Genomic DNA, 24,516 nt, shown 5'->3' with positions numbered 1-24,516 from the left:
ACCGCCGCACCCTGTCCTGCACCGCCGCACCCTGTCCTGCACCGCCGCACCCTGTCCCGCACCGCCGCACCCTGTCCCTCACCGCCGCACCCTGTCCCTCACCGCCGCACTCTGTCCCTCACCGCCGCACTCTGTCCCTCACCGCCGCACTCTGTCCCTCACCGCCGCACTCTGTCCCTCACCGCCGCACTCTGTCCCTCACCGCCGCACTCTGTCCCTCACCGCCGCACTCTGTCCTGCAACACTGCTCTCTACCCTGCACCCCCTCACTCTACCACAATCTACTCTGCTCCACTCTACTTTACGCCACTGCACTCTACTCCACTCTCCTGCACTGTATGCCACTACTTTATGCTACTGCACTCTGCCCTGCACCATTCCGCTCTTCCCTGCACTATTCAACTCTATGCCACTTCACTCGGAAACACTCTACTCTATACAACTGCACTCTACTCTGCACCACTCTTCTCCCCTCTGCGCCTTTACGCTCTACGTCATTCTACTCTTATCCACTGCACTCTAGGCCAGGGCACTCAACACCACTTTACTCAAAACCAAACACACTCTACACCAACTACTTTGCACCACTTCACTCTACACCACTATACCCTATTCTGCAACACTCTGCGCAACTGCACTCTGCCTGACTCTGCTCTGCAAGACTGCACTCTCGGCCACTGAAGTCCACACCACTCTTCTCTGCGCCACTGCAAGCTACGCCACTCTACACTATTGGTTATGTGTCACTACACTCTGTCACTCTGTTCTACTCTGCGCCACAACACTCTATGACACTCTACTCTGCAAGACGGCACTCTGTGTCACTGAACTCCTCACCACTGTACTCTTCTCGACTGCACTCAATGCCACTGTATGCTATGCCACTCTACACCATTGCGCTCTCTGTTACTGCATTCTATGCCACTCTATTCTACTCTGCATCACTGCACTCTACTCTCCACAACTCAACTCTAAGCCACTACACTTTGCGTCACTCTGATCTATTCTGCACCACTGTACTCCACATCACTGCACTCTACCCAATTATACACCTCTCTACTCTATGCTGCACCACTCCACTGTACCCTGAACCACTCCACTTTACTCTGCCACGTTACTCTGCCACGTTACTCTGCCACGTTACTCTGCCACGTTACTCTGCCACGTTACTCTGCCACGTTACTCTGCCACGTTACTCTGCCACGTTACTCTGCCACGTTACTCTGCCACGTTACTCTGCCACGTTACTCTGCCACGTTACTCTGCCACGTTACTCTGCCACTTTACTCTGCCACTTTACTCTGCCACTTCACTCCATGCCACTTTACTCCATGCCACTTCACTCCATGCCACTTCACTCCATGCCACTTCACTCCATGCCACTTCACTCCATGCCACTTCACTCCATGCCACTTCACTCCATGCCACTTCACTCCATGCCACTTCACTCCATGCCACTTGACTCCATGCCACTTCACTCCATGCCACTTGACTCTGCCACTTCACTCCATGCCACTTCACTCTACTGTGAAACAATCTTCTCTACGCCTCTGCACTCTAGTGTGCACACCACTCTATGCCACTGCACTCTACACCACTTTACTCAAAACCAATGCACTCTACTCCACTGCACTCTAAGCCAATCTACTCAGTACTCCACTCTGTCCCTCTACTCCAATCTACAAACTGTCACTCTACAACACTGTCACTCTACAATGCTCTACTCAACTCCCTCTGTGCCACTCCATGCCACTTTGCTTCACTCTATTCTTTGATACCCTACTCCACTCTGCGCCACTTCACTCTACTCCATTTTTATGCCACTCCTCTTGACACTATGCCACTTGACTCTACAACACTATACTCTACAACACTCTGCTATTCCACTCTCTTACACTACTCTACTCTATGCCACTCCACTCTATGACTATCTACTCTGCTCTAGGCCACTATACTCTACAACAATCTGCGCAACACCCTCTATTGCACTCCTTCCTGCTGTACACCAGTCCCTAACAATAATTGATTCAACGCCCTTCCACTCTACAACACTCCAGAGCACTCCACTCCGACACTCCTTGCCACTTTAATTTACCCCACTAATATTTAGCCATGCTGTACAGCAGCCACGCTAAGGTGCAGCATCGCTAAAACATATTGACAAAGGCAACATATGCAAGACCGATTGGCTTTGCCAATGCTTGTTTTCTTTTTGTGCTTGCCGTGCTGCTGGTGGCCAGGTGCCGTCTGATTATCCGATTCAGATTTCCTGTCCACCGCTTAGTTTCTCAGGACCTGCGTCAATCACTGTTGATTGCCCCTTTTGTGTGGGAAGGCCTTTGATCCCTCTGCTGGGGAGAATAGTAATACACTTGGCTTGATGGGGGGAGGGAACAACGTTCTGGAATCGGAGCTGAGCTGGAGAAATATGCAAAATCATGAAGTTCCATGAGATGTTGGATATTGGGAACTGCAAATGCAAGCTCTGCATGTATGTTTTACTTCGGGTTGGTACCTGGCAGGATCCTATAGGCCTAAGTAGAGCAAAACTGTACTTTAGGGCAGATTTCACCTAGCCCAGTGCCTCACACCCTAACTGCCAGCAGTGACTTTATCTTAAAAGGTGTACACTTGCTGTTAGCATGGCCAGTCCAATTAATGTGAATTTATGGTGAGTAAGACTCGGGTAGCAAGACTAACTCACAGTTATATGTCTAAAAACTGAGGAGTCAAAAGCGAAAAATTCTGGTGAACTAAATGGTTGGAATACATTTTCTATACCCACTGTGCCGGTGTTACCTTCCTTCATACTTGTGTCAACAGATGTCTTCTTTGTGTGCTCAGTATACAATGAGAGGGATTCAACTACTCTCGTTGTGGTGGTATTTGTATATCTAAAAGTACTCATGTCGGTTTGGGCTAAATGTTCCACTCCTAACTTTTAAGTGCAGCAGGCCATCAGAGAGTCTTACTGGCTCCTTTTAGGTCTCTTTTTATTTGAAGGGTAAACTCTGTGCACAGTTGTGTGTGTCGTGACTCTTACTCATGCAGGAGCATGGCTAATTTAAGAGAAATGCGGATGTCTTGTGGTGCTGCAGGTACTTTAAGCGCTACATATTTTTGAACATTTTGTCCTTCAATTGTTTTTTTTTACAGATTTTTGATAGGCACCTGGATTCACTGAATAGCCTTTTCAGCACTTTAACACCACTATTTCTTTAGGTTTTCATTACTTGACTGCCTGGACAATGTGCTTAGGAAGGATCAAAGAAAGATCTAGTTGACAATACATTTATATTCATAATGTTTATCTTTGTTTCTTCAGGGTGTGAGAGATCTGTTGAAAGTAATTCTGGAGAAAATCCACACCATTCCCAACACAGTGAGCTCTGCAGTGGTACAGCAGCTCCTTGAAGCAAGAGAGGTAAGAGTTAGCAGCGCTACATTGGCTGTATGTGTGTCTGATGTCAGAACGTCACAGCTTGTCAATGCTTGCAACCTAAAAACTAGTCAGAAAAATAATCTCCATACCATAACAAAACCCCTACCAACATTTCGTAGAAGTTGCTGAATTATTACCCTTCCAAATGCCTTCTTTTTTTACTCGAGGTCTGTTGTATTAGGTTTTCAACAAACAATACAGTAACTTACAGTAAAGTTGCATGAGATTTGTGTCCATTCAAAGGCAAGTTTGGTACATGCATTCACATTACAGTGTAGCACAATTGTGACATAGGCAAAGAAAGCAACAAGCTGATGAAGTGGCAGAGGCGCAGATCGATGATAAAAAAGAACAGCTGGGGAATACACTAAAGAATTACAAACAGGAGTACTGAAATAAGCCCCTAAGTCTGTGCTTTCTGATGAGCAAGTAAGGGGGTAGAACCCACTAGGAGGTCCAAATGCTTTCCTCATATGATAAAGCACTTCCACAAAGAAACCCCTTGACTGCAACAGTCACAAATAACAGTTAATGTAGTCAATTTGTCCCCAAGTGGTGTATATATATCAGTGGGTCAGTTAGAAAGAGAATGGAAGCGAAATTGTGACGCGGGGACTTGTAATGTTCCTTTGAGTTCAAAACATGCATGTATCTTTTCCTGAAGAGCTGTTCTTATTAAATTCATGCCGTTTTGTTTCATTTTCCTTTTAGGTGGTTGCCTACATTCTGAATAGAAATGCTTGCCTATTACCAGCTTACTTTGCAGTGACTGAGATCAGAAAGTTGTACCCAGAGGGCAAGCTTCCACACTGGGTAAATGTTTGCTAGCTTGAAAAACTGAATACCTTTCCTGCGTACATAGTTGATTAATATATTTATTAAACATTTATTAATGGGTAATACTGTAGTTTGGTTGCAATTCCATTCAGACCTATACACTCATGCAAACCCAAGTTCTTAGTAACCCACCGTACGTTAACTTATTTTTCATACTAATTTATTTATTTATTTATTTATTCAAAGTTTTATATAGCGCGAACAAGATCCTTACGGATATCAGAGCGCTTCACAGAGACAGGGGTAGGGGCAGCAGGAATGGACAGAGATAATGGGAGCAGTATAATAGTCACTAACATAATAGGATAACAATAACGTACAGAAAACATAGCAATATACAATCAGGTAAACAAGTAATATAAGGCGGCACAAGTCATTGATCCCACTACAGAAGGGTTCAGGTAAACCTTGGATGTGTGGATGGCTTATATCAATTTCTTAGGATAGAGAGAACACTGGGTGGGGGCATCGGGAGGGTGATTCAGTAATCCAAAGTGTGTCATATATTGGTTGGTAGTAAGAGAGTAGCGTAGTAGTGTCACCATCAAGTAGGAGTATAGTGCCAAGGACAAGGTGATCAGTGGTACAAAGCGATGCAGAGTCTCTGATCCAGCACCTACAAAGTTCAGGAGATCTTGGCCAGAAGGAAGGTTTTCACCTCTTTCTTGAAGAGTGCAGTAATGATGATAAGCAAGCTTGTAAAGCGCCTGGTTACACCACCTGAAGTGTGTCCCCGCGCTGCAGCAAAAACTCAACAGACCGGAGATATAGGAGCAAGTGAAAATCGGATCCTAAAAACTATGCGCGAAAGAGCCATGTTTTTATTTTTTTCCTGAAGAGTGTTTCAGACTGTTCTATGCGTAAAGAGTAGGGGTGGGCATTCCAGTGTTTAGAGGCGAGATAACTGAAGGAACGTTCTCCCATTCTCGCTTTTTTCATTTTCGGGACTCCGACCAGATGGGCCTCAGCTGATCTAAGATTGCGGGAGGGAATGTAGGGAGTGAGAAGATTATGTAGATAACTTGGCCTTTCCCCTGCAAGATGCGGTGGCTGATACACAAAGCCTTGAAGAGTATTCTCTCTCTCATTGGCAACCAGTGTAGAGTAGAAAGAGCTTTCCTCGACGGGACTCTTCAAGGCTGCATCTGCACAAGGCGGGCTGCCAATTCTGAATGTATGGAAGCCTGTGTTTGCACTTTTCCGTAGCTCCCAAATATAATACATTTCCATAGTCCAGGTTAGAGGTGACCAATGCATGGACTAGGGTTTTCCTGGCAGATATGGGAAGCATATGTAATTAATAACTTGAAATCTTTGTGAGTTGGCTTGTTGCAGGTTGGGGTTGCATTGATCATTACTGGTAGCAGGTCAATTTCAAGTATTGTGGCTTATTTTCAAGAAGTACATCAGGTTTTAAGGTTGAAGCCTACCAGACAACGCAGCTCTCTGGTTGCAAAGACATATTGAGAACATTCTGAAAGCTGACCTAGGAAAGCATTCCGCCCATTGCTTACCATTAGCTTTTTGTTTTGTCACTCACAGATGCTGTCTTTCCATTAGCTAGCTCTACTTGTTTTTAGCCTGTCCAATATGTATATTGCCCTCCTGTGGAGCATTGTCTGTTTACAACTTATCTGGTTGGCTTTTTCATTTCTTCCACATGTGGCTTGCTTTTCTGGAACTTTTTCACTTTTTTTCCTGAAGCACTCTATGAGAATGCATGTGTTTTCGAGTTGTCTCTCTTGCGTGCTGCTCTCCCTGTTGCTCTCTTATTTTCGTTTTTGTTAGGCACTTCATAAGAGTGCATGTGTGGCCTTCACATGCTACCCCTCTCTGAGTTGCTCCACTCTCAGATCCCTCCCCCTTCTCTGCTCGCCTGCGTAATCCCAAACTCCCCCTTCAGCCGTTAGGCTTGCCTGTTGTTTCCCCCTTTGGATTTTTATAACACTATCGTTTTAAAAGTGTAAATCTACATGGGCTGGTGAATTGCTTTCCCAGGATGACATCATCCTGTTCCACTACTCGTACCAGTCGCGTTCTTGAGCAGCAAGCATACTGATCTCGCTCTAACGTCTTTGAAGCCTGTCAGCGTTCCTTGCCTGCTGGTGACATTAGCACCGCAAACACTCTGTTACTGTAAGCAGAAGTACCCATCTCATCCGACCCCTATAAAGACTGGGGTGGAGACCGCATTCCATTTAGGGAGCTGCTTAAAAGAAGCGATGCTGCATAAACCGCAGGACTTGGCTGCTTGCATGCAATGCTTGCCAGCCGAACGGAAGCTTTACTTTAGAAAGGACTATTCCAAGTATTGAAATTATTGTAGAAACTAAAGTTGTGTAACCATCAGTCAAGTGCTACCTTTTTTTAAATTGAAGATTTTTCTCTTTGCTGCTAAGCAATACTTTATCTTTGGGTGATTTAGTTCTGCTTTACATACTAGCAGCCAGGGACTCCATCTTCATGGCATTTTCAGCACCATCCTTTTCAATTTCCATGTGTGACCCCAATCCCCAGTTGCTCATTTTTCCTTAACATTTGGGGAGAAGAATGTAATTAATTATTTGAAGAAGGTTGAATCTGTTTTCATTCGAGGCTTGCTTACTTTTCAGTCCTCCAACCCCTAGATGAATCTTGCTTGCAATTGTGCATATATTTAAAGGTGTTTTTTGCAGGTTAAAAATGATCCAATTGCCTAGTATGTGGGCATTGCACTTGTTTAAATTTATGTGTGTGTATGTATATATATATATATATTACCTACTGGCGATAGCCAGTAGGTATATATAGTTAGAATTTTCAAAAATCCCATAGGGAAAAAATCCTATGTCGAATAACTTTGGCGTTTGAGGACAGAATTGGCTGAAATTTTCAGGAAAATGGAACATTTTGTTTCTGAGCAGCCCCTGAAAATTTGAGGGGGTTTTGTCAAGGGGGGGGCCGAGAAAAAAGGGGGGTCCCAAAACGTGCTTTTCCCATGCAATTTTCCATAGGGCGGTTGGCCTCACTTTTAGCCCGAACGGCTGAATGGATTTACACCAAACTTGGCAAAATTGTAGGGACTGGTAGCACGATGTGCCTTTGCTATGTCTCAAGATATAGGCTCCAGTGGTTTTTACGAAAATTAACTTTGAAAAACTTATATTGGGGTACATTGGGCTATATATATGTTGGAGCCCAAATGTAGCCCAATGTAGCCCAATGTAGCCCAAAGATGGCCACCAGAGACAAAAAAAAACAAATGTAGCCCAAATATCAGCCAGATGTAGCCCAACTATAGCCCAATGACAGAATGTCCCAGAGTGTTCTAAAGAACAACTAGAGTGCTAACAGTCCTACTTATTACAAAGGTATGGCACACCTGAAGCCATCTTGATTGGAATAAAGTGGTAACTCTTAAAACATTTAATTTAAAAAGGAACAAAATGAGGGGGTTCATTTTGCCATAGAAAGTATGATTAGCGAATATATGACGAAATCCCGCATACCATCAGTCCGCAAAAAAAATCCTGCATGTACTATTAGGCCGCAAATTAAAATAACGAAAACTTTTAGAACGAATATGCCTTTAGCATACACTAAACAACTAAACTACCCTAAACCCTAAAACACTACTCCCAGCATGACCCTACACTACACAAACAGTACAACACTACCCTAAACCCTAAAACACTACCCCCAGCATGACCCTACACTACACAAACACTACAACACAACCCTAAACCCTAAAACACTACCCCCAGCATGACCCTACACTACACAAAAACTACAACACTACCCTAAACCCTAAAACACTACCCCCAGCATGACCCTACACTACACAAACACTACAACACAACCCTAAACCCTAAAACACTACACCCCAGCATGACCCTACACTACGCAAACACTACAACACTACCCTAAACCCTAAAACACTACCCCAGCATGACCCTACACTACGCAAACACTACAACACTACCCTAAACCCTAAAACACTACCCCCAGCATGACCCTACACTACGCAAACACTACAACACTACCCTAAACCCTAAAACACTACCCCCAGCATGACCCTACACTACGCAAACACTACAACACTACCCAAAACCCTAAAACACTACACCCCAGCATGACCCTACACTACGCAAACACTACAACACTACCCAAAACCCTAAAACTCTACACCCCAGCATGACCCTACACTACGCAAACACTACAACACTACCCTAAACCCTAAAACACTACCCCCAGCATGGCCCTACTCTACGCAAACACTACAACACTACCCTAAACCCTAAAACACTACCCCCAGCATGACCCTACACTACGCAAACACTACAACACTACCCTAAACCCTAAAACACTACCCCCAGCATGACCCTACACTACGGAAACACTACAACACTACCCAAAACCCTAAAACACTACACCCCAGCATGACCCTACACTACGCAAACACTACAACACTACCCTAAACCCTAAAACACTACCCCCAGCATGACCCTACACTACGCAAACACTACAACACTACCCTAAACCCTAAAACACTACCCCCAGCATGACCCTACACTACGCAAACACTACAACACTACCCTAAACCCTAAAACACTACCCCCAGCATGACCCTACACTACGCAAACACTACAACACTACCCTAAACCCTAAAACACAACCCCCAGCATGACCCTACACTACGCAAACACTACAACACTACCCTAAACCCTAAAACACTACCCCCAGCATGACCCTACACTACGCAAACACTACAACACTACCCTAAACCCTAAAACACTACCCCCAGCATGACCCTACACTACGCAAACACTACAACACTACCCTAAACCCTAAAACACTACACCCCAGCATGACCCTACACTACGCAAACACTACAACACTACCCTAAACCCTAAAACACTACCCCAGCATGACCCTACACTACGCAAACACTACCCTAAACCCTAAAACACTACACCCAGCATGACCCTACACTACGCAAACACTACAACACTACCCTAAACCCTAAAACACTACCCCCCAGCATGACCCTACACTACGCAAACACTACAACACTACCCTAAACCCTAAAACACTACCCCCAGCATGACCCTACACTACGCAAACACTACAACACTACCCAAAACCCTAAATCACTACCCCCAGCATGACCCTACACTACGCAAACACTACAACACTACCCTAAACCCTAAAACACTACCCCCAGCATGACCCTACACTACGCAAACACTACAACACTACCCTAAACCCTAAAACACAACCCCCAGCATGACCCTACACTACGCAAACACTACAACACTACCCAAAACCCTAAAACACAACCCCCAGCATGACCCTACACTACGCAAACACTACAACACTACCCAAAACCCTAAATCACTACCCCCAGCATGACCCTACACTACGCAAACACTACAACACTACCCTAAACCCTAAAACACTACCCCCAGCATGACCCTACACTACACAAAAACTACAACACTACCCTAAACCCTAAAACACTACCCCCAGCATGACCCTACACTACACAAACACTACAACACAACCCTAAACCCTAAAACACTACACCCCAGCATGACCCTACACTACGCAAACACTACAACACTACCCTAAACCCTAAAACACTACCCCAGCATGACCCTACACTACGCAAACACTACAACACTACCCTAAACCCTAAAACACTACCCCCAGCATGACCCTACACTACGCAAACACTACAACACTACCCTAAACCCTAAAACACTACCCCCAGCATGACCCTACACTACGCAAACACTACAACACTACCCAAAACCCTAAAACACTACACCCCAGCATGACCCTACACTACGCAAACACTACAACACTACCCTAAACCCTAAAACACTACCCCCAGCATGACCCTACACTACGCAAACATTACAACACTACCCTAAACCCTAAAACACTACCCCCAGCATGACCCTACACTACGCAAACACTACAACACTACCCAAAACCCTAAAACTCTACACCCCAGCATGACCCTACACTACGCAAACACTACAACACTACCCTAAACCCTAAAACACTACCCCCAGCATGGCCCTACTCTACGCAAACACTACAACACTACCCTAAACCCTAAAACACTACCCCCAGCATGACCCTACACTACGCAAACACTACAACACTACCCTAAACCCTAAAACACTACCCCCAGCATGACCCTACACTACGGAAACACTACAACACTACCCAAAACCCTAAAACACTACACCCCAGCATGACCCTACACTACGCAAACACTACAACACTACCCTAAACCCTAAAACACTACCCCCAGCATGACCCTACACTACGCAAACACTACAACACTACCCTAAACCCTAAAACACTACCCCCAGCATGACCCTACACTACGCAAACACTACAACACTACCCTAAACCCTAAAACACTACCCCCAGCATGACCCTACACTACGCAAACACTACAACACTACCCTAAACCCTAAAACACAACCCCCAGCATGACCCTACACTACGCAAACACTACAACACTACCCTAAACCCTAAAACACTACCCCCAGCATGACCCTACACTACGCAAACACTACAACACTACCCTAAACCCTAAAACACTACCCCCAGCATGACCCTACACTACGCAAACACTACAACACTACCCTAAACCCTAAAACACTACACCCCAGCATGACCCTACACTACGCAAACACTACAACACTACCCTAAACCCTAAAACACTACCCCAGCATGACCCTACACTACGCAAACACTACCCTAAACCCTAAAACACTACACCCAGCATGACCCTACACTACGCAAACACTACAACACTACCCTAAACCCTAAAACACTACCCCCCAGCATGACCCTACACTACGCAAACACTACAACACTACCCTAAACCCTAAAACACTACCCCCAGCATGACCCTACACTACGCAAACACTACAACACTACCCAAAACCCTAAATCACTACCCCCAGCATGACCCTACACTACGCAAACACTACAACACTACCCTACACCCTAAAACACTACCCCCAGCATGACCCTACACTACGCAAACACTACAACACAACCCTAAACCCTAAAACACTACCCCCAGCATGACCCTACACTAAACAACCACCACAACTCTACACTACACTAACACAACACTACACTACACAACACTACACTACACAATCACTAACCCACGAAAAAATTAACAAAAACCCACTTACCTCTCTCGTCATCGTGGTTTTCACAACGCAAATGCATTTACCATACATGCCTTTAAAACGTAATTCTTTGTAAAGGCATGCGCGATAAATGCACATGCGTTTTGAAAAAATGCGGGATAATGGTATGTGAGGTCAATGTAATACAATGAAAAGGGAGGTCTCCTCACAATCCGTAAGGGGACGAGGAGAGACACAATAGTTGCAACTAACAAGTAGTCCCTAGTAGGCCTATCGATAAGGCAGAGAAGGAGGTTCCTCAGTTGGATTTGACAATGGGGTAAAGGGGAAGGGGGGGGAAGCCTAATAGCCACCAAATGCCATAACCACATGAAAAATAAAACACAGAGAATGAGGGAAAATTATCAAAATACAATTCAAAACACAAAGTATATGTACTTGCACAATTTTTAATTCACAATATACAACAGTTAATATATGGTAGCAATTTAAAAAACATAAAAATGTACTTGAAAATGTACATGGGTGCACAGGAATAAATTTAAAAACACAAGAACACAGGTTGTCGACGCAGCGTTTCGGTATCTATGATTTTGACCTTCATCAGGACAGGGTTTCTAAAAGAAGAAACATCTTATTTAGTAGAGGATATATTACATTTTGATCATCAATTTATTCACATATTCACAGTATTACAAGGAAGACCCATGTTGTCTAGCATGATTGCCTGGCAAGTACAGTGTCACATTATTTCTTTACACAAAGTGGGCACATTTTCGCCTCTTTTATTAAGCATGTGGTATGGTCTTGGAAGGATAAAGGGGGAACCATTTGGGAGGGTAGGGTTTGTGGATATTCCATAAGCCCAGGGCCTGAAGTTAGGATAGCGCATTCGTAGTCAAATATTGTATTACAGCCAGTTTTTATTAAACAGTACTGGAACAAAAAAGGGGACTGTACATTTCTTACCCATACAGAAACTCATTAGAATGGAGTTATATGAGTACCTTTGAAAGGAGAAGACAAGATCCTCTCTATTCGGAACTGTATAGGTGTTGTGACATCCAACCTTCTGGGGGCACGTTCCCTTAGGTGATGTGGTAATACTAAAAGTTTTTTTTAAAAGAAATTTATTGGTATTATTCATATGGGACATAATAACAATTGTTCCTGCAGTCTGAGTGTGATGTGAAGAATTACCTTTGCAGTTAATCTTCTTGGTGTGTCCTTTGGTACTAAGCACCAATGAGATGGTTCAGATGTGAACTCTCTGGGGACTACCTTCATGGATTGGATAGTCTCTGTGAGGGCCCTGTGTGGTGGCAAAAGACGGGTAGATACAGTATATTATCTCTACTTAGATCGTGAGAGTATCTACTGAGGGCAGTTTGTATGTTTACCTTCAATGAATTTAGTATTCCTGGTTTGCGTGTGATTATTGAACGTCGCTCAGGTAGATCACGGGGATCTCTTTGGAGTTTACTGTCGTCAATTAGTAAAGCTCTGTGGGAGTCCTCTGGCGTCCTCTATATTTGGAAGAACAATATATAGTATGTAGTGTCCCTCATTAGGAATCAATTGGCATGTCTACAGTTCTAAACTATTTCGTGATTACCTTGTAACTTTAAGAAGCAAAAAGTGGGAGAGTGCAGGTAGCCACCGGTTATTCCTTCATCCCTGGTCAATTCTGGGGGAAGATTAATAGGCACCGTTTAGTGATAAGCCTATTTTGCATTCATTATGGAGTAAGAACATAGTCGTTCAGTACTTACCCCAGTGTCCATCTTTTTCAATGTGATTCTTAAAAAAGTGGTCCCGAGTCTGATATCGAGACGCAGATAATTCTTTACTGCGGGGAAATGATCTGTTACTGCGCTGGGTACGTAATATCACCAGGCTGAAGAAAAATATGCAGAATATTTATTTGCGCTATTTTTTTAAAGTTATTATCAAGATGCTAAATATCTCTGCAATTTGGAAAGCTCTTGTTCTAACGTATTTTACCGCTATGTTTCTAAATGCCATTCTTACGTGTAGTTGTAACAAATAATTAGTTAGGACAAACAGTATTCTATTTATTTTATCTATGGCCACTAGAGGGGGCTTACTGCTTACAGCTAAGGTTTGCTCTACTCTTCATTGAGCCTGACATTGCCTTACTTTAAAGAGATTTTTACTTTCTTATGAACTGTGGAATCAGACAGTTCAGTGCCGCTGAGGGTGTTTGACCTAATTTCGCCCTACCCACGGGAAAGCTTACCTTCAAAACGCGCTTCGGCCTCCCTGCTACCTCGCAACTCTCCGTCCACGAATGCAGCAGGGCGGAGGTCGCGTCTTTTTATATACAACGCCTGGGCACTTAGCTCAGCCGGCGCTCGTTCGGCTGATTATTTGGCGCGCTATTTTTTTCACAAGTAGAACTACTCGAGTAGTTCAGGTGATGGAACTACTGGTGTAGTTTGGGATGGATTCTTATCTAAACTTATGCTTCACTTCCTGTCGGGCAGAAGTGCTTCAAACCCAGCGGAAAAATGAATTACCGCGCGGATTCCGCCGCGTGTCTGACCGATCTAGTTGTGCATAAAAACTATATGTTTAGTTTATACCATTTAACTTACGATCGGAGGGGCTCCTTTATTCGCCACATGCAAACCGGGGACCCGCCCTCATGATAAGATGTTTATTTATGGGTAGAGGTAACCACCTAGATGTCCATCGTGTGTCATTACTGGAAACAGAAGCACATAGCGATGGTAACCTTTGTGGAATATGTCTCCTAAGTAAAAATGCATTCTTAACACTTAGAGGACTACCAGCAATGCCTCTTGTGGTAAAGTCTATAGGGCTTCATACAATATGTTGTGCATTCTTATAGTTGTCATCGAAACACCCGAGGGGCATATAATATTGGTAGTTAAAAATATAAGGATAGTTCCGGTATCGGAGGGCGCAAAAAGGTGCATATATATCTTTGGGGGCACTACTAGACTAAGATACGCTCCCAATCCTCTTTGTTATTCAATCCTTTCTTAACTGTTTTGAATTTTGACATGAAGAATTGTTCTCTTTTCCTTCGTTTGGCTTCAGTGTCACCGCCTCTGGCGCTCATGTGTATTTGTTCCAACACACACCAGGATAGGTCTTCTAGTGTGTGGTTGGCCTCCTGCCAGTGTTCGGTCAGGGGTGCTCCTTTCTTTTTGGTTCTTATGGCAGATCTATGTTCATTAAGTCTTAATCGAACTTCTCTGGAGGTTTCGCCTATGTAGGGTAAGTTGCACGGGCATTTAATCAAATATATTAAGTTTTTAGTCCTGCAGTTCATCATTGATTGAATTTTATGAGTGTTTTTGTTTACATCTATGCAGGCACCCTTAATTATTGACTTGCAGTTGCCACAATTCCCACATGGGAAAGTTCCTGTTGGCAGGGGAGCATTGTTAATGCTTAGTTGTGGATCAGGTTTAGTTTCCCTATACGTGTGGACTAAGCTATTTCTTATCGTTTTATTGCGTCTGAACGCAAACATAGGTTTGGGTAATTTTTCTTTCTTTTTATTAGTCACTAAGTGCCAATTTCGGTTTATAATGTTCTTTATTTTGTTACTGACAGAACTATAGTTAGTTACAAAAATAAGAGGTTTGGTTGCTTCAGTTTTCTGTTGTTTGTTCTGCAGGAGGTTGTCCCTATTATAATATTTTGCTCTTTTATAAGCGTGTCTGATCATCTATTGTGTCTCTCCTCGTCCCCTTACGGATTGTGAGGAGACCTCCCTTTTCATTGTATTGTCTTTACACGGTTTGTTAACCGGGGAGGTGGTTCTTTACATACCTCAGAGCAAATCCTGCTCTCTAGGCCACTATGGAAGGCCTGAAAACACTCAGCTATAGTGAGGATCAATTTAACAAGATCATAAATAGCACTATCAAAAATGTAACAACTATCAATGCTAATAACAGTGATGAGGAAGAATGGCGTATCCTGTGGAACAACAAAAAAAGGATAATAAGAACAGAATTACATTCAGATTTCCTAATAGATTACTGCAGACATGGGACTATTCCCAAAGGTCTCCAGGTGACTAATGAGCCCGGTATTTTTATAAACAATCAAAAATTCATCAAAAATTGGACCCTTATAGCAAACAGATGCAGCAGAGACTGGATGCTGTTAATAATAGAAACGGCAACCGACATCCTGATCATAGAGAGAGAGGAATTAAAAGAACTAGAGAAAAAATTAGAAGAATGCACTGGTCTGGAAGAAGCCCGAAAAAAGTTAGAAGACATCCAAAATGATGTGAATGGCTACAGGGATTATCTGATAAACAAAAAGAGTAATAAACTGAAGAAAGATATAGAAAAATACAATCCGGAACATGTTTATCCCTATCTTCAGAAAGATTATTACGAGCGACCACGCGAATACCCCCAGTTCCGCAGACCAGGACAACAAAATCAAAGACAAAATTTCAATCGTAAAAAAGTGAGGTTTTTCGATACCTCGTATACGAGCTCTGACTCAGAAACTGAATCAACTGAGCATGGTCAACACTCTTCCCTAAAAGAGAAGGATACGATCGGAATTCAATCGAGAGATACCCTCTCTTTTTTAGAGCAGCGACAAAATTTTCCCCACAACCGTGGGAGAGCGAGAGGCAAGAGCAACTACACCCCTCGACCTCAATACAATCACCGATACCAGACAAGGAGCCAGAAAACCTGGGAAACATAAATAAGGCACCTGTAATCAATCTATCAGAGATTAATCTAACAGAGATAGAAATACAACTTTTAGAAAAGGGTTTAGGCTTTGCCATTGCATCCCCCATAGATAGGTTCAACTTAGAGAGAGACCTCCAGGCTTTCTTCAGAAAAGTCAGATTACTAACCTTCTTTGAAGGGAAAGAAAAATTACCCTCTTCCAATAAGTCCGGACTGAAACCTAAATCCTCATGGACCCCAAACATAAGCCAGATTAACAAAGACATAGAAGCCTTTGAGATAGTAGTTGAGAAGGGTATTTCTGACCTCTTGGACCAAAAGAATTGGACCAACTTAAATTTAAAAAAAGAAGAAAAACAGGCTCTAGAGAAACTACAGAATTGCCAAACATTGACGATTAAACCCGCAGATAAAGGCGGTAGCATTGTGATCATGTCTACACAACAATACACTGAAAAAATGCGGGGTTTATTAAACAATCAGGATCACTATAAACAGGTCAAAAGAGAAGATTGGCTACAACTAAAAACCACAGTCAAAAGAACACTAGACCTAGCATTAGAAGATGAGGTGATTTGCAACGAAGAACATAAATACCTCTGCAATGAAAACCCAGTGATACCGGCCCTCTACGGGTTACCGAAAGTTCACAAAGACATTCTGAACCCACCCATGAGGCCCATTGTCTCTAGTATAGGCTCCCTCACAGAGCCATTAAGTCAATACGCAGATATCTTTCTCCAACCCCATGTCGTTAACCAAAGAGCCTACGTTAAAGATACAGGAGATATCATTCAGAAACTTGAGGGAATTCCTTTTAATAGTGACACCCAAATTTTAGTAACCCTCGATATAGAGGCTTTGTATACAAACATACCCCAGGACAGCACTATTGAAATGATAGAAAGCCTCTTTTCAAGTCAAGAGAGGGATCTTACTGCACAAGAAACCTTTATAGTGGACTGTGTGACATTAGTCCTGAAAAATAACATTTTTATGTTCCAAAACGATTTTTTTAAACAAATCAAGGGGACCAGCATGGGAGCCACCTGTGCGCCGAGCCTGGCTTGTTTATACGTGGCCAGGTTCGAAGATAACCATATTTTTAACCCCATGGCACCATTCTATGAGAACATATCCAACTGGTCTAGGTATATAGACGATGTTTTCTTCATATGGACAGGCCCAGTAGAAACTTTGGAAGAATTCATCATATGGCTGAACTTAGGTGACAGCAATTTGAAATTTACCTCTAATCATGATACACAGCAGTGTGAATTTTTAGATATTTTGATTAAAAATGAGGAGAATAAACTATTAGTTGAGTTGTTTACAAAAAAAACTGATCGCAACACCATGCTGCATTATGATAGCTTCCATCCACCATGCCAGAAAGACAATATACCTTTCGGCCAATTCCTCAGGTTGAGACGAAACTGCACCAAGATGCAAGATTTCGACAAACATGCCAACATTCTCACCGAGAAATTTGTTAATCGAGGTTATCCGAAACGAATGATCAGACACGCTTATAAAAGAGCAAAATATTATAATAGGGACAACCTCCTGCAGAACAAACAACAGAAAACTGAAGCAACCAAACCTCTTATTTTTGTAACTAACTATAGTTCTGTCAGTAACAAAATAAAGAACATTATAAACCGAAATTGGCACTTAGTGACTAATAAAAAGAAAGAAAAATTACCCAAACCTATGTTTGCGTTCAGACGCAATAAAACGATAAGAAATAGCTTAGTCCACACGTATAGGGAAACTAAACCTGATCCACAACTAAGCATTAACAATGCTCCCCTGCCAACAGGAACTTTCCCATGTGGGAATTGTGGCAACTGCAAGTCAATAATTAAGGGTGCCTGCATAGATGTAAACAAAAACACTCATAAAATTCAATCAATGATGAACTGCAGGACTAAAAACTTAATATATTTGATTAAATGCCCGTGCAACTTACCCTACATAGGCGAAACCTCCAGAGAAGTTCGATTAAGACTTAATGAACATAGATCTGCCATAAGAACCAAAAAGAAAGGAGCACCCCTGACCGAACACTGGCAGGAGGCCAACCACACACTAGAAGACCTATCCTGGTGTGTGTTGGAACAAATACACATGAGCGCCAGAGGCGGTGACACTGAAGCCAAACGAAGGAAAAGAGAACAATTCTTCATGTCAAAATTCAAAACAGTTAAGAAAGGATTGAATAACAAAGAGGATTGGGAGCGTATCTTAGTCTAGTAGGGCCCCCAAAGATATATATGCACCTTTTTGCGCCCTCCGATACCGGAACTATCCTTATATTTTCAACTACCAATATTATATGCCCCTCGGGTGTTTCGATGACAACTATAAGAATGCACAACATATTGTATGAAGCCCTATAGACTTTACCACAAGAGGCATTGCTGGTAGTCCTCTAAGTGTTAAGAATGCATTTTTACTTAGGAGACATATTCCACAAAGGTTACCATCGCTATGTGCTTCTGTTTCCAGTAATGACACACGATGGACATCTAGGTGGTTACCTCTACCCATAAATAAACATCTTATCATGAGGGCGGGTCCCCGGTTTGCATGTGGCGAATAAAGGAGCCCCTCCGATCGTAAGTTAAATGGTATAAACTAAACATATAGTTTTTATGCACAACTAGATCGGTCAGACACGCGGCGGAATCCGCGCGGTAATTCATTTTTCCGCTGGGTTTGAAGCACTTCTGCCCGACAGGAAGTGAAGCATAAGTTTAGATAAGAATCCATCCCAAACTACACCAGTAGTTCCATCACCTGAACTACTCGAGTAGTTCTACTTGTGAAAAAAATAGCGCGCCAAATAATCAGCCGAACGAGCGCCGGCTGAGCTAAGTGCCCAGGCGTTGTATATAAAAAGACGCGACCTCCGCCCTGCTGCATTCGTGGACGGAGAGTTGCGAGGTAGCAGGGAGGCCGAAGCGCGTTTTGAAGGTAAGCTTTCCCGTGGGTAGGGCGAAATTAGGTCAAACACCCTCAGCGGCACTGAACTGTCTGATTCCACAGTTCATAAGAAAGTAAAAATCTCTTTAAAGTAAGGCAATGTCAGGCTCAATGAAGAGTAGAGCAAACCTTAGCTGTAAGCAGTAAGCCCCCTCTAGTGGCCATAGATAAAATAAATAGAATACTGTTTGTCCTAACTAATTATTTGTTACAACTACACGTAAGAATGGCATTTAGAAACATAGCGGTAAAATACGTTAGAACAAGAGCTTTCCAAATTGCAGAGATATTTAGCATCTTGATAATAACTTTAAAAAAATAGCGCAAATAAATATTCTGCATATTTTTCTTCAGCCTGGTGATATTACGTACCCAGCGCAGTAACAGATCATTTCCCAGCAGTAAAGAATTATCTGCGTCTCGATATCAGACTCGGGACCACTTTTTTAAGAATCACATTGAAAAAGATGGACACTGGGGTAAGTACTGAACGACTATGTTCTTACTCCATAATGAATGCAAAATAGGCTTATCACTAAACGGTGCCTATTAATCTTCCCCCAGAATTGACCAGGGATGAAGGAATAACCGGTGGCTACCTGCACTCTCCCACTTTTTGCTTCTTAAAGTTACAAGGTAATCACGAAATAGTTTAGAACTGTAGACATGCCAATTGATTCCTAATGAGGGACACTACATACTATATATTGTTCTTCCAAATATAGAGGACGCCAGAGGACTCCCACAGAGCTTTACTAATTGACGACAGTAAACTCCAAAGAGATCCCCGTGATCTACCTGAGCGACGTTCAATAATCACACGCAAACCAGGAATACTAAATTCATTGAAGGTAAACATACAAACTGCCCTCAGTAGATACTCTCACGATCTAAGTAGAGATAATATACTGTATCTACCCGTCTTTTGCCACCACACAGGGCCCTCACAGAGACTATCCAATCCATGAAGGTAGTCCCCAGAGAGTTCACATCTGAACCATCTCATTGGTGCTTAGTACCAAAGGACACACCAAGAAGATTAACTGCAAAGGTAATTCTTCACATCACACTCAGACTGCAGGAACAATTGTTATTATGTCCCATATGAATAATACCAATAAATTTCTTTTAAAAAAAACTTTTAGTATTACCACATCACCTAAGGGAACGTGCCCCCAGAAGGTTGGATGTCACAACACCTATACAGTTCCGAATAGAGAGGATCTTGTCTTCTCCTTTCAAAGGTACTCATATAACTCCATTCTAATGAGTTTCTGTATGGGTAAGAAATGTACAGTCCCCTTTTTTGTTCCAGTACTGTTTAATAAAAACTGGCTGTAATACAATATTTGACTACGAATGCGCTATCCTAACTTCAGGCCCTGGGCTTATGGAATATCCACAAACCCTACCCTCCCAAATGGTTCCCCCTTTATCCTTCCAAGACCATACCACATGCTTAATAAAAGAGGCGAAAATGTGCCCACTTTGTGTAAAGAAATAATGTGACACTGTACTTGCCAGGCAATCATGCTAGACAACATGGGTCTTCCTTGTAATACTGTGAATATGTGAATAAATTGATGATCAAAATGTAATATATCCTCTACTAAATAAGATGTTTCTTCTTTTAGAAACCCTGTCCTGATGAAGGTCAAAATCATAGATACCGAAACGCTGCGTCGACAACCTGTGTTCTTGTGTTTTTAAATTTATTCCTGTGCACCCATGTACATTTTCAAGTACATTTTTATGTTTTTTAAATTGCTACCATATATTAACTGTTGTATATTGTGAATTAAAAATTGTGCAAGTACATATACTTTGTGTTTTGAATTGTATTTTGATAATTTTCCCTCATTCTCTGTGTTTTATTTTTCATGTGGTTATGGCATTTGGTGGCTATTAGGCTTCCCCCCCCTTCCCCTTTACCCCATTGTCAAATCCAACTGAGGAACCTCCTTCTCTGCCTTATCGATAGGCCTACTAGGGACTATATGTGAGGTCAATGACCTTGCGGGATAATGGTATGCGGACTGAAAGTCTGCGGGATAAAAAATGCGGGAAAATGGCTGCAAACCATGATTAGCAGCAGACTTCCCTGGTGAGCACTAGCTTTACTACAGTGATCTAATGAGCAACTAGAGTGCTAACATTCAGAATTTATGGCAAATGTGTGACACATCTGAATGCCTTCTTGATAGAACCAAAGTAAACAAGCATTGAAAATGCAATAGATCTCGCCCTCGTTTAAGTTAAAGCCATTCTGTTTGTAATGAGGTGGCTTTTTAGCTTTGCTTTTATTAGTGTTTTTAAAACTTTCATGTAAATAACATGCATATGTATGCATATATGTATATGTATGCATGCATTTATATTTATATAGATATGCAGATTATATATGTTTATATATGTATATTACCTACTGGCGATAGCCAGTGGGTATATATAGTTAGGATTTTTTCTCTATGGGATTTCTGAAAATTCTATGTCTAATAACTTTGGCGTTTGTGGACGGAATTGGCTGAAATTTTCAGGAAAATGGCACATTTTGTTTCTGAGCAGCCCCTGAAAATTTGGGGGGGTTTCGTAAAGGGGGGGGCCGAGAAAAAAGGGGGGTCCCAAAACGCGTTTTTCACATTCATTTTTCCATAGGGCGGTTGGACTCACTTTTAGCTCGAACGGCTGAATAGATTTACATGAAATTTGGCAAAATTGTAGATATGGTTTGCCCGACGTGCCTTTGCTATGTCTCAATATATGTGCTCCAGTGGATTTTGAGAAATTAACGTTTAAAAAAAAAATATATATCTGTGACAGCGCTCCGGTTAGCGCCCCGGTTCGCGTACCTGACGCGTAACGGAACTTCGCGAAGCGAAGCTGATTGGCTCTCCGGTGTCTGTCAACATTCTAAACAGTCCGGAGCGGCCGCCATCTTGTCTCTCGGTAGGATCGAGAGACAAGATGTGGTGAAAAACGAAAGGGGAAATGAAGGAAAGGGGGCAAGGTAGACCCCTCCTGACCCCCTAGGATTGATGAGGGGGATATTAAAGTGCCCCGCGGGGCAAAAAATAAAAAAAAATATTTTTTTGCGATTTTACGCCGTAGAAGCGCATCCCGGTACGCGAACCGGGCAGCTCACCGGGCAGCTAACCGGGCAGCTAACCGGCAGCGTAGCTGTCAACATTGTAAACAGTCCGGAGCGGCCGCCATCTTGTCTCTCGGTAGGTTCGAGAGACAAGATGTGGTGAAAAAAGAAGGGGGAAATGAAGGAAAGGGGGCAAGGTAAACCCCTCCTGACCCCCTAGGATTGATGAGGGGGATATTAAAGTCCCCCGCGATTTTTCGCGGTAGAGGCGCTTCCCGGTACGCGAACCGGGCAGCTAACCGGCAGCGTAACGGGAGTCCGCCATCTTGTGTTTTTGGAGCGTCCGGTTCGCGTACCGGGTAGCGTCCCGGTAAGCGTAACAAGGGGAAGAAAACCAAGGGAAACAGTAAAAAAAAAAAATGAAGGGAATAGATTTCCAGCAAACTTGGCAAAATTGTAGGGACTGTTTGTTTGATGTGCCTTTGCAAGGCCTCAAGATATGTGCACGTGTGGATTTTGTCTAATTAAGGTTAAAAAAAATATATATATCTGTAAGCGTGCTCCGGCACGCTTACGTTACGGGTTTTGTTTGCGCTGCAGAGCCGATACGTCACGGTTATGCGACGCGTCATGAGGCGTCTCACGTGGCTACGTGATACGTCACGTAATAAAGAATATATTTTACCGCTATAGATATTAGCTTTTAAAAAACCAATGAAATTCACTGAAAAGACCATATATAGTTAGGAATTTGCATTTACAAAACCTTGAAAATTCACTGAAAAAACCATAGGTTAGAGACCATATATAGTTAGCTGGACATTTTATTGACATAAAACCAATGAAATTCCATATATAGTTAGTTGCACTAACTATATATCGCGCACCCGCAATCCACTGCTGATGATGTCACATATTACATCATTCATGACATGGTCAGTGACATCACTGATGACATCTCAAATGACATCACTGATGACATCACTGATGACATCTCAAATGACATCTCAAATGACATCACTGATGACATCACTGATGACATCTCAAATGACATCACTGATGACATCATGACACACCAATACCAGTTACTACATACGCACTCACTGATTCCTACGTCTACACACACATTCACTCATTCACCCATACAATCACTCATACATACAGTCACTCATTATTACAACACTATCATATGCACTCATACACCTATGCAGACACTCACACACTGCCACTCATCCATGGAGTTACTCACACACCTAGTCAGTCCTGTAAAGAATCAATCACACTTCCATTTCCTCATCTATACAGTTAAACACAGAACACCATACTTCAGTGACATCACTGATGACATCTCAAATGACATCACTGATGACATCTCAAATGACATCACTGATGACATCATGACACACCAATACCAGTTACTACATACGCACTCACTGATTCCTACGTCTACACACGCATTCACTCATTCACCCATACAATCACTCATACATACAGTCACTCATTATTACAACACTATCATATGCACTCATACACCTAGTCAGTCCTGTGAAGAATCAATCACACTTCGATTTCCTCATCTATACAGTTAAACACAGAACACCATACTTTTTCACACATATACTAACACATACTTACTCTCTTATACAATCACTGATACAAGTACACATTGATATGCACAGTCACACACCTCCCAGCCAGCCACACACACACTCAGTCTTCCATACATCCACTCATTCTTCAATATGTAAAACATATTTAAACTTTACAAAAACACAGACACTAGATGATGTCATCAGTGATGTCATTTGAGATGTCATCAGTGATGTCATCAGTGATGTCACTGACCATGTCATGAATGATGTAATATGTGACATCATCAGCAGTGGATTGCGGGTGCGCGATATATAGTTAGTGCAACTAACTATATATGGAATTTCATTGGTTTTATGTCAATAAAATGTCCAGCTAACTATATATGGTCTCTAACCTATGGTTTTTTCAGTGAATATATATATATATATATTTGGATCTAATTGTGTTTGATTTCCACATTTCATTTCACTTCGAGCACAATGTTTTTCATTTAAAGCTCAATCAGACGAATTGTGAACTATTGTGAAAAAGGCTGGCATGGGTGTAAGCCTGAGAGTTTTGCATGAGAGGTAAGCACGAGAGAGTTGTTGTGAAACATCAGCGAACATCCTTTTACCTACGTATGACTTTTATTGATGTACATATGTATTTGGTAAGATATAAGTGTGGTTTACGTTCAGG

At 42.5% G+C, this 24,516-nt stretch overlaps 1 protein-coding gene across 3 annotated transcripts in view; it reads left to right on the top strand.

Moving 5' to 3' along the window:
- The window catches only part of MED23 (mediator complex subunit 23), a 684,519-nt gene that overhangs the window by 65,090 nt on the left and 594,913 nt on the right, over positions 1-24,516 (top strand). For all 3 annotated transcript variants that reach the window (XM_078649215.1, XM_078649213.1, XM_078649212.1), the window contains exons 6-7: positions 3,326-3,424; positions 4,154-4,255. In XM_078649215.1, the coding sequence (XP_078505341.1) occupies positions 3,326-3,424; positions 4,154-4,255 (201 nt within the window). The remainder of the gene's footprint in view (positions 1-3,325; positions 3,425-4,153; positions 4,256-24,516) is intronic.

This window comes from Lissotriton helveticus, chromosome 6 (genome assembly GCF_964261635.1).
Source record: "Lissotriton helveticus chromosome 6, aLisHel1.1, whole genome shotgun sequence".
Taxonomy (NCBI): domain Eukaryota; kingdom Metazoa; phylum Chordata; class Amphibia; order Caudata; family Salamandridae; genus Lissotriton; species Lissotriton helveticus.
The sequence above is the reverse complement of the archived record's forward strand: the minus strand, read 5'-3'. Positions and strand labels throughout refer to the sequence as shown.